Here is a 12,390-nt window from a genome sequence, read left to right on the forward strand (position 1 = left end):
TAAATTAAATTAATATGCATAATAATCTCATATATTCCTCTTCACAGACAGGTGATCAAACTAAACATAAAAATACAAATAGCATAACATGCCAGATTTAAATTTCACCCCCACTTAACGTTGCTGCGAGAGTAAGAAAACAGTCTGCTTTGATAATGGATATTTTCTGATTTCCTGCGGAGCACTGTTTGCAGTGCGCTGCCTCTCTTTTACCCACAATTTGCAAAGTTACAGACGGTAAATGAAGCAACTTTATTACATTTACTGAGATCTGCTCAGAAATTTGTAGCTTGAGAGTCAATAAATATGTGACAATGACTCAGCTCTGTAACCTGTTCTACAGCATCTTGGGTCGCATGTTTTAAATGACGCAGGGAATTGCGGTCAAGTTAGGGTTGATCTGTTCATTCAAGAATGTAAAGCCAACAAATTGTAAAGCCAACAAATGCACAATTCATTACACCGAATTCCAACATCAGCTTTTGTGTGTCTTCTGATGCTCTGAATCTACTTTATTGTTCTTTTATTTAATTAATGGCAGTCTTCTCTTTGAAACAGTGATCCTTAGTGACTTAATGAATAGTTAGAACAGAACTACACAGTGTCATTTCTGTTGTCTCTACTGCGTTGGATGAAAACCCGCAAAGTAAAAGTCCGTTTTTGACTTGACTGTTGTTTGCGCTACATGCAGTGCTAAAAATCAGGAGCGAGGTTAAATATATTTAACCCCAGTATACACTCCAGTACATAGTGAGAACACAGTAGCATCAAAATACAAACGATAATTAGTTATCGTGTTTGTTTATCTAAAGGAGGTCTTTTTTAAGTGAATAATATGCTAACATGTCGTTTAGCATGTTAGCATAATTACCTTTGCTGATTAGCGTAAAGTCCAGCTGAGATGGGTCGTACTAGTTGAAACTGTTAGTTAAAATATGTTTGATTTGGTATTTTCTAAGCAAGGTACAAACCTAAAAACTGGTATATTTCCAAATGAACCATTTCAGGATCTGTTTCAGGGTTATTCATTAGCACTTTGTTGGATGAGAACCAATGACAGTAAACATAAAGCAGTTGAGAGAAGGAGTAATTGTTTTCAGTTGTTACCCGTGGCAGTCCTTCAGTAAGAAAATTGTCCATGTGATGGGACATATTTGGTTTCATTGGAACATCAATTTTTTCAAGGATTTCTTTTTTTTTTTTTTCTTTTGGCTGCCTGGTCTTCAACTAACAGCGTTGATACTAATTTCATGCAGCTCCTCAACTTGCTGGGCGGATATCTTCGTAGTCCTAAAACAATCCCGTGAAGTCTGTCCTCAGTGAAGGAGATGATTGAGCTGAATCGCAAAGTGATGGAGGTGGTGAAAAACACTACAAAAGGTGAATTTGAAGCGCTGGCTGATGGATAGTTGAGAGTCAGCTACTGTCAGATCAACATGCTCTAGAGAGGTTGCTTTGGCCTTTGTAATATTTTCCATTTACCACCATGTTTTTTTTTTTAAGTTCATGCTTGCATGCATGCTTACTAACCATTCATGTAGTGTTGTCCTCAAGCTTTATTTTCATTTATGCTTTAAAAATATTAACACAGCAAATTTATTTCAGCTGTCCTCACATAATCAGCATTGAATGCGATCATGAAAAGTGATAACAGAGCTTTTATATCTGCCTACTAAAAGCTACACTTTCTACTGCAAGTTAATGAAATTAATTATCAGACGAGCACACTTGTGCATGGATCATCTGTCTTTAAAAACATCCTGTCTGGATCAAAATACTGGTCGGCTTGTTGAGGAGGCTGCAAGTGGACAATTAAGTGAAGCTCACAGCCAGTGTGCACATCCAACCTAATTTGTAGATTTTTTTAAATTGGACACATTTTTTAAGGTTGTAATGTGGTTTTGGCAATTCCAGTCATCATCCCCCTGCCCCAACCTACTCCCCCCGTAACATGTGCTGTACCCTGGGCATACGGCAATGGAGCCCCAGCTGTGGGTCTGGCCATGTATCTGCTGCTCTGTTGCCCATGTACCATGCTCCACTGCTGTGGCAGGTCAGGCATGCTCGTGGAAGTGGAAGCACAAGTGGAAATGAGCTTGTGTTAGTGCGATCAGAGAATGACACCTTTCTGTAAGCGCTAACAGGCACTGTGATCATGACACTGGATCAAATTTCAGAAGCTCATGTTTGCAGGAAAAGGAAGAGACTACATCGGCTTTTGACTCTCTAGTGTTCTGTGGTTCATCGAATCATTTGTTCTGGGCTCGCTGAATGACAACAATGACTCAGAATGAACTACAACTAACACTTAGCATTTCTTTTTAGCTTAAAAACAACTCACATTGTTGCATCAAAAGGAATCATATCCTCATTTTCCACACTTTCTCAGCTGGTTCATCGTTGTGCTTTTCTCTGACAGATGTTTCCAGGTTTCCTCTTTGCGCATCCTCACCGGACTAGCAAATTAATGGAAGAAACAATGCAATACAGCTGCGAGTACAGACTAATTTGTGTGCAGTGAAGTGGTACGCCGATGCTGATTCAAACAATGTGGTTGTGACTCTCCTGCCATCTTAAAATTAGGCTACTCGTGAGAGACAACCGTGTGGAAGCTAACAGCCAGTGCTTTATTCAGATTAAGTCTGTATCCTTCCTTACTCTGGAGCCCATTCAATCACTCTTTCATTCCTCGATCAGTCTGTTTATCTGACGTTTATATTTGCTCTGCAACTCCATCCATTCACTTAATGCAACATTTTACTATCTATATTTATGCAGCAGACTCTTTGGAGGGCAGCCTGTTCTGCAACAGCAGCCAATAACACAATCAAACACTTCTCACTGGAAGTCTGCTGCTGAGACTTTGCACTTGCAAGTTTCTACATGACAGAAATGTGTGACCACTGCGTATAAACGCCGAACCATCTAATATAAAAAGCACATAACACCACTCTAAGGTCCTTAACTACGACATATTACATTTTGGACAGTCATGCATCGTCAAAAGTGAACGCTGTAAGTACGGCCACTGAAAGAATGAATGCATTACAGGGTGTGCTGGAGCGTGACTCGATGTGTAAAAAAAAAAAAAAAAAAAATTTTTGAGAAAAGTAGCAGCCAGCTAAAGAAAATAAATTAAACTGGCAAGCGGCAGGTAGAATAAAGCTCCATAGAGAAAGCAGGAGTAAGGATTTCACAGTCAAATAACTTGTGACATTTTTGACTGGAGCTGTTGATGAGATAGCGCAAAGAATTACCTTGGTGTGTCAAAACAGGTTCTTTTTCTCCGTTTTATGCTTCCCAACAAGCACCAATTTATAAAAAGAACAATGGAGTGGAGAAATTAGACTTTTCAAAAGAGTTCTGGGAAGTTTAATGTGAGCAGTCACTTGTTCCTTTTTCAAAGTCAACAGCCAGACTGAATAAAAGCCCTAAGCCTGTGGCTAAAGAATGTGCGGAAAAACTCTCGAGTTAAACGGAAAATGTGCGACGCGCCTGAGAATTTAAGACAATAGAATTATTATTTCTGTGCCTAAAAAATCTTTTCTCCTATTGTTACATGTGATGAAAGAAAACACATCATATGAATGCTAAAAATGGTGCTTAGATTTATGCTAGGCACAGTTTTTAATAGTCATCTGTCTGCAGTACGTCGCCATGTGTTAAACTGTGCTTCGCTTCCAATTTGGGACGAATCAAAATACACTGAGCACCATACCCCACAGCCAATTGCCACTAGCCCACACACTCTTTAAGTATAAATGCATATGTTTATCAGTGTTTGACCAAAATCCGACAAAAACAAGACGTGCCATGCCAAGCTGTTCTTCACGCAACACATAAAAAGTGTCAGCCAGAACAAACACGCTAATAAAAAGTTAAAAAATAGCTGGGGTGAGATCAAAAGAGTCATTAGTAAAGTAAAATCACTCATCGCCCAGGGTAGGGGTGTCAAACATAAGGCCCGGGGGACAGAATCAACCCAACCTCAAGTCCAATCTGGACGGAGTTCAAAGATCTTGACATTTTAACTGTATTTTCATCAATTTTAAGCTTGAATTGTCATTCATGCTACACCAAAGTAATTAAGTAACAGATAAACAATTAAAGGGTTGGAAATTCCAATAAATTTTAAAGAAATTTACTTTTCTTACAGTAAGTTCAAAGTAGAGTGCATCTGGCCCTTGATGTAAATTCAGTTTGACATTCCGGTAGGCATGTCAGATCGTATAGCAATGAGCTCATTATGAACCCAGACAGGTCATTGTTGCATTCAGCTTCCTCATATAGTCGCTCATCCAATATTATGTACTACATGACCGCAAGTGATACACAGTCTATGTGGTTATTGTAGAAGGGAAGGGAGGCAAAGTGTAGTAACAAAATAAGATGATTATTAAAGTTCAGCTCATAAACTGTGATTCTGTGACAGCTCAGGGTCTGAAAAAAGACTTCCTTTAGATTTCTGCGAGATTAATTAATTAGATTTTTTTTCATGTTTCTGCTGTTTAGCACGCTCTCAAAATCATATCTTTCAGTGATCTGAATAAATGAATGAGACACATATGCAGTACTTGTCTTGTACGTGCCTTTCCATTAATGTGACTTCATTCAGCGGTGAATGCAATACAAAAACGTTAGTAGGTTCAACCTGAAGCCGCCATGACTTTTATGGAAAAGTGACTCATTCAGATGGAATCAGACACATGAAAAGGAGGGCACGTCTGAAAGTCGTTGACATCAGAATGCTTTTACGGCTTATTTTTAAAATGAAAGGGTAGTGGATAAAAAAAATAATAAGCTGGGAATCACTGGTCAAATTTTGGTCAAACATTGATAAACACACTGGGAATGACACCTAGCCAGAAGGCTAGGATTCTGCTACGTGCCTGCCATCTGAAATTGCATCATTGTTTCATTGCAGAAAAAAAAGTAACAATTCAAATTTAATGAGATCCTCATTTCAAATTCTATGTGTGCAAATCAAATCCACTGCTCATGTGATGTTCCTATGCATTCAGATTCTCTTACACCTTCAAGTCTTTCAGTGCCATTTCATGTATATGAAAAATAAAGAAGCTGGTCTTACCTAGCCTGTTGTCCAATGCTCCAAAATCAAGAGAGTACTTGACAACGTGGTAATTGTTCCAAACATACAGCAGATTGTCCCTGGGGTTATAATCCACAGCAGCAATGTACTGATAGGAGTTGGGGAAAGGGATGTCCAGGAAGCCGTCTTTACTGAGTTCTGTGTTGTAGATGTAATCGATCTTGTTTCCCGTCGCTTCATTGTCATCATCCTCATACACCGACTTCACCACATAAAGGATTCCGCAAATCATGAAGGCGTTGGATGCCGAACGCTTGTCATACGCCGTGTCCCAGGTCCCCTCAACGCGCAGTGTGTAGGGATTGAGTTGGCTGATCACAATCCGCCCGTTGTTCTGCTCGGTCGCGTAAATCACCCACAGGCCGTTTTCGTCAACAGCCAAATCAATGTCTGATTTCCCTCCCCAGCGGTACGGCGACGTGTCGTGGTAGTTGGCGTTGGCTATGATGGCCTCGCCGCTCTTGATGCGAGTTCGCAGGTCAAACTTGACAATGTTGCGTGTGCGCTCCTTGTTGAAGAAGAGCGCCCCGTCGTAGACCACAAAGCCCGTTCCGTCAACGCGATGCGGAAGCTTGTAGGTCGTTGTCGGCCTTCCAGCGACAAAGTCTTCTTTGGATGAGTATTCGGTCAAGGTGTCCGTGCGGTAGGGTGTCCAAGGCATGTAGTAGATCTTATCCGAAGCTTGAAGAGGGTCTTTGCACCAAGCTCCGGACTGGTGGTCCGATTCAAAGAGATGCTCGCTCTGGTACACCCTCCGCAGAAGCCCTGGGCACAGGAATACTGAGGAGCCAAAAATGGGGAAAGACAATTACAGAGTTACATTGGCAGGTATTAGACAGACGAATCAGAGACAAAATTGAACAGGTTGAAATCTGTGTTAAGATGGGCAGTTTTAGAAGAAAAGCAGATAAAAAAAGATTTGCGTGAAGAACACTGATAGTTAGAATTATTTGGATTTTATTACTAAAATTAAACAGAACACAATCAATAACAAAAAAACCCAACCCACAATGAGCCTTTTCATTATTTCCAACAGTGTCTCCAGTGCAGTGAGCACTGCTTTGCTTTCAATTACTTACTGTAGTCTTCAGCTGTTACATATGATACTTCGACTACAGTTACCGGACCCCAGAGGCGGGTAGTTACAATCTGTCTGAATAAACTGGCTTTGAGTTTGGGGGGAGAGAAGAGTAAATGAAGTCAGGGTTATCTCTGCTGACTTAATGCAGAGCAGAAACGAGTCAGAAGTCACTGATGGAACTTACCCGAACACCACTAACTCGCCCACAGAAACACACACAAATTACCATTTTGGTTCCCTTTAGTTTCAGTTAAACTTTGCACAATGGCTTCTTTTCACATCCAATTAGATACTGTGCCAGGGAAGAAAATAGGTTTCATTCTTCTCTTTGGTTAAAGCACCCCAGCGGCACTTCTTAGTAAACAGCATTAAAGACACAACCCCCCCCCCCCCCAACCTAAATTTTTTGATAAATAGCTGCAGTTCAATTATTGGCCAAGGTAGAGATTTAGGAGAAAGAAAACAAATTAAAGTGACATCATCTGTGTAATGATAGCCTGTCCATTATTTCACCTACATGACATTTTTCAGCCCCGTGACATGATTTACAGCCCCACACACAATAAACTAATTATATGTAAACCGGTTTGTAGTCAGATCTGATAAAGCCAATACAGCTGGAGAGGGTCAATGGTGGAAAGCTAATTTTAGTTCATTATGGATTATCGTGGACTGAGACAATTATAATTTTCTTTTCTTTCTAAGTAGATTGCATCTGCATACAGAATTACAACAACAACACAGCGTAAGAGTTTAATACTGCAATTAAAATTGTACAAACAATAACACATGTAACAACGAAAGCTAAAACAGCAGACGAAGGAGAAACACAGGCAGAAAAGAAGGCACAATTAAGAGCTTCCCCCACTTTCAACAGGTTTGCTCCAGACGAATATCAGAAATAAAAACGATGTGTGCGAGAAGGCTCTCTCCGCTGTAGCAGGATAGCAGCCTGACAGTGCGCTGACAGCTTCTAGCCGTGGATCCATTGAGAGGTAAAAGCTGCGGGCTCCGTCGAGGAAGAGACAGGGAAGAAAAAAAAAACAAAAAAAACACAGAGGCTTCTTTCCCTTGTAATCTCCTAAGATTAAACATGTTGTCTACCTGCAGGTGAAAATGTGGCGAGATGCGTCCTGTTGACATACAGCCTCGGCACACATCTCAGCGGTGCTCAGCTAAACGCTAAGAGGGCCGTTTCTATGGTTGAGAAACACAAGATGCGCTGGGGTACAAGGTCAGAGTCGGCAAGCTTTGTTCTGACAGCACACTGGGCTCTATGGAGGTTGTAAAATATGCTTTTTTGTTGTTTTTAAGGATGCAAGCGATGGAGGAGTGAATGGAAGACATTAGAGGAGCGATACAAAGGCTCACATGGCTTTCATGGGGAACTTCACAACCGTTACCACAGCACCGCCCGTCACATCGGTAAAACGTTTGTAACTCACCTTCGCTGCTCGTTCTCGTTGCTTTTGGTTTCGCGACACGCCACTAACTAATGACTACAACGAGACCGAAAAAAATGCATTGCCTCGGCCACTTCAGCAGAGCTCTCGACTCTTTAACTCGAACCCGGCTTTATATTTATGGCATCGTGCAAAAAGATAATGCGGCGCAGGTATCAAAGCCAAACTCATTCCATTTCTGCGGTTTGGCTTCGATACATCTTTATTGTTAACATCTGACAACGAACAAATTCTCCAGGTCGTGTTAAAAGGTAAGACTACAAACACGGTGCAAAGCTCCTGGGGCACAAGTGTAGCTTTAGCATATGTTTTGCAGCATCATACAGTGCTGATAAGGTAAGAATACAGCTGCTATGATTTATCCCTAGTATTGACTCTTTTTAGTCCCTGAAGGTTATAGTCATCATCATGTTAGAGGTATAATGAAAAATGCTGACAGCTTACTGGACAAGCTATTGATCAACCTGTATAGCCCTCTGCTTTAATATTATGCAGCTGATAACGCAGAGCTGGAAGAATTTTCAGTTATTACAGGGAATAAAAACACGCCGGGGTTATGAGATTTCAGCAGCGAGGAGGTTTGCGATGGCTTGGATATCAGAACCCGTGTGGTTGATACTGCTGATGAACAAGAAGTGAAGGCACGGGGTCGGAAGGTTAATTAATATTTTGGACGCTGCTGTACATGAAATTCCCTAACGGTGTTTCATGGAAAAACCAGATATTCCCCATGAAATGCATGTTGAGCCACAGTAGCGAACAACACAATGGTCCTACGAAAAGTTGCCGTAGCGGCCCGTCACCGGAAAATAGCAAGCGCGTGCCCAAATGGAAATGCAAGGTGACAAAGACAAAGAAAAGTTGTTGGTATTTAGTTACCTTTTTGTTCCACTTCTATTTTTTTAGGCATGAAGGGGAGAGAGAAAGAAAGAAAAAATACAAAGAACAGGTTAACATCATGATCACTGTCTTTATTTTCCAGACACTCCAAGAGAAACATGGGTTAGTAACAGAGGGACACACAAAATTTGATTGTCAGTTGTTTTTTTTGGTTTTTTTAGAAAGCAGACAGCGTTGCGCCTCATATGAGCCTGCTGGAAAAAGACAGATTAATCAACTCTGAAATTGTTGTAGAACATGCTCTGGGCTTTTGCACTGACGCCTGCACGGCAACAAAAAAACAGAGACATCGCTGTGGGGATGGGAATGTATGAGACGAGGCAGGGCTTTTAGAAAAGGCTTAAAAAACATTTCAACATATTGTCATTTATAGATGGCAGGTTTAAGCTTAATGCTTCTGTTTAAAGCTTATAGTTAGAGCAGGATCAGGTGACCCCGACCCTCCCTTAGTTATGCTGACCTAGGCTAGAACCCTTCCCGGAGTACAATCAAGGCAAAGGGTCATTCACTTCACATCATCATCGTCATCAACTATCAACAAATCAACCATATATACCCGTATTTACCTGCACATATACACCTCTCATTCACCATGACAGTTTTTCAGCATAAATATGAAAATCCTGTAATAATAATAATAATAATAATAATAATATTAATAATAATAATATAACGTATAACAATCCGCTGTGACTTGAAAACACTTGTTTTTAGAAATAAACCACAAGAAAGGAAAATTTATTCTTATTTCCATTAAGTAATCTACACTAAAAACCAATAATCCAACATTCACCCATGTTAATCTACTTAAATTGACCTAATTCTCCATATACAGCACAATGTGCAGCATTTCTGTTTAACTTAAGTAGCTTCTCTTAGCTTTGATTTCTGTATTTTGGCACTATATAAAATGCAACTGAATTTTCTCCAGTCATATAAAATGTTTACATATTGTAGACTTTTTAAAATGTTATGATAATTAGAAACTTCTGAATTCTTCAGAAATGTTTTAACCATTTTCAAGTTTGTTCAAGCGAAAAGAGAAAATAATCTGTCCAACAATTCAGCCACTGCAAAACACCACACATTGATTTAGCTCCTAAACTAATAATCAGACACTCATAACCTGAACAGACTGATGACAATAATGATGATTACCGTATACGATACCTCCCCTTATTCAATGGGATGCAGCAGATGATGACTGGTGCGACTGTTATTAGATTATTATAATGGATGACTTGCTGGATATTGATTTCACTTGGACTGAGATCGAGATTTAAATCTGCATAAACACATTCTTATTGACACACACTTGAAACATTGACATATTTCCAAACACGTTACCATTTGCACGGCAGACAGAGAGCAACGTTAGTATTAAACTTGAGTTTTATTAGTGGTCATCAGTGTTGAGGTAGTAGTTAGATGACTAAGTAAAGGAATAATGTGTTACAGCACTACTCGTTACTCTAAAAAAGTGCTTATGTTACTTAATTACTCTCTGGAGTAAGTAACGCACAACCTGCTGCATTACTTTTGCATTACTCTGTAAATGGCCTGATTATCAGTTAATAATAAAACCCTACAACTAGAGTCTCATTAGCATAAATCCCTATCCTAATGAGGACGTATATACAGTCTTTCTTTTAATGCAAAGCTGAGAACAAAATCAATCCACTGAAATTCTACTGTAGAAATGGAGGCTACAATACTAATGCTGACCACTGCCTGTTTTGAAGATCAGCCTCAGGCGGCTGGTCTGGGGTCAGCATACTTTCAGCTTTAACATCATTCTGGGTGTTTGGCTAGCTTTGTGTTAGCATGCTATCTGCAGAGATCTTTGCAGAGAATTGAAGTTATGTTAGCAGTGTAAAGCAACTGTGTCTGTCTTGGACGCAGTTTGCATTTACTGTCACACCCTTGTTCTTTTGTGCCATTAAAAATTTAAAACGATGCCCTTTAAAACTGAAATCAGGTGATGTAGTGCAAGTGTGAAGAAAGAAATATGCCTGTGCTGCTGTAAAATGTCATCTGATTGTAGCTCATTGTAGCCTGTTTTACCCAACACTGGTGGTCACCTAGCATGTTCAAATTTAGTATTCTCAGCCTTTCTATCTACCCAAAAAATATAAAAATAAACGATTTAAATAATAAAATTAAAAACCTGCTAGCTAAGAGATGCTAAATCACACAGAAGAGCTAAGCAGATCAGCAGAATCAAGTGATTAATTCACTCCAAGAGATCTCTCTCGCATTAGCATTATCCACTGTGAATAATAACTCCATGTACTTCTGAGTTCAGCTTCATCACGGTGACTTCAGGCAAGAAAATATGTTTCTCACTGATCTACTTCTGTTACTCAATTCAAACGTTAAGTAGCTCATTTCAAATTTAAAGTAAATTTATGTAGCATCTCGTATTCAAGTGGGAGCTTGAGTGTGACCTATTTTTTTAAACATGACTCCTGCAAGTAAGGGAAAAGTAAGAGCTGTTTGCAGTCTACATCTAAACAGGCACGCCGAAAGCCTGCTGAAAACAAACTACTGAGCCTATTACATCTTAACTCTATATATAATTCTTTTTTTCCGTGAAGTGAACAAGCCTTTTATGTCAGACATGGCGTTTTGTCAGTCTCCTTCATTCGTAGTTGGCGTTAGCATCCACCCCGTGCGCCTGCTCCTGTCCCTTCCCCTTCAGTAATCCCGGTTCTAATAAGAGAGGATTAACCTCTGTTACTAGGGCTTACAAGAGTCCTCTCCTCCAAATGGAGAGTGCAACAGAGTGAGGTATGGAGGTCAGTGGGCAGGGGGCAGGTGGGGTAAAGTTTGAAAGATGGGAAAGTTATTAGAGGAGAACAATATTAATGAAGGCACTGAGCCAACGAAAAGGAGCGAGAACGAGGACGGAAAGAGCACGAAGGAGAGGAAAACAACGGGGAGGGGAGAGGCTTGAACAAGTCGTCTGTGTTTGTCAGATCATAAACTGGTACAGCACAGCACCTCATTAACAGAAAACACTCCAGCTGTCACTGCAACACAACAAGTCCATACCAAGCGCGAGCAACCATTGCTTCGGGCTGCATGTGAATCGCTGTTACCGACACCCCAAATTTGCCAATAACTCTGAACAGCATGCGGACCCCATAGATCAAATCAAAGTAAACAGCCAAACGCTACCCGATCAAAGCCTCCTCACCTCCCGTGAGCAATGGCCACACAACGGGGACCGCGGGGAGGCCGGCGTTTCTGATTGAGCGATTGCTAACAGCGCCGAGGCGAGAGGAGGGTAATGATCTAAAGAAAAAGGCATTAGTGGCGGGGTTGTGAGAAGCGGTATACAACGCAATCATCGGGGGAGACGGCGTGAGGAGGGAGTAAAGGATGTGGATGAAATCCCTGACAAGGAAATACACCGCTCCCTGGGCGAAGTCCAGCACGGCGGCCCTTTCGCTCGACCGGACGACACCGCCAGATGCAACAAGGTCACCCATCAGAACGCTTGAACCGACTCATGTTTCGCTGTAGACAGTACAGACTGAGATATACACCTGCGATATGCGCCTTGGACAAACTCAGTCACACACACGCAAGAGAAGCAGCGGGGAAAAGCAGAGATGGAGAATTGATTCATTTGAAAAGCTTCTTTACTCCACCGCACCACCCCCATTGTGACCTTAATACGATTTTGGTCACGGCTGTCACTGAGTCACTAAAAAGCACTTAGCTCTCTCATCTCTTTCTTTTCTCTCTCCCTTCTCCTCGCCTTTTTTCCTCTGTCCCCACTTTCACGTCTGAGAAACTATCAAAAAAAGTGCGCACAGATCAAAAAACAT

General features: G+C 40.8%; 1 protein-coding gene across 9 annotated transcripts in view; it reads right to left on the reverse strand.

Moving 5' to 3' along the window:
- LOC146715020 (adhesion G protein-coupled receptor L3) overlaps positions 1–12,390 on the reverse strand; it is a 270,499-nt gene that overhangs the window by 105,285 nt on the left and 152,824 nt on the right. For 8 of the 9 annotated variants that reach the window (XM_085451387.1, XM_085451384.1, XM_085451386.1 and 5 more), the window contains exons 6-7: positions 8,534–8,548; positions 5,090–5,890 (exon numbers count right to left, since the gene is read on the reverse strand). In XM_085451387.1, coding sequence (XP_085307513.1) covers positions 5,090–5,890; positions 8,534–8,548 — 816 coding nt within the window. The remainder of the gene's footprint in view (positions 1–5,089; positions 5,891–8,533; positions 8,549–12,390) is intronic. The other variant, XM_085451382.1, reaches the window with a different exon arrangement.

This window comes from Copadichromis virginalis, linkage group LG3, assembly GCF_057382275.1.
Source record: "Copadichromis virginalis isolate Kocher_CV1m ecotype Utaka linkage group LG3, C_Virginalis_male_GT1.1, whole genome shotgun sequence".
NCBI classification, from domain to species: Eukaryota; Metazoa; Chordata; class Actinopteri; order Cichliformes; family Cichlidae; genus Copadichromis; species Copadichromis virginalis.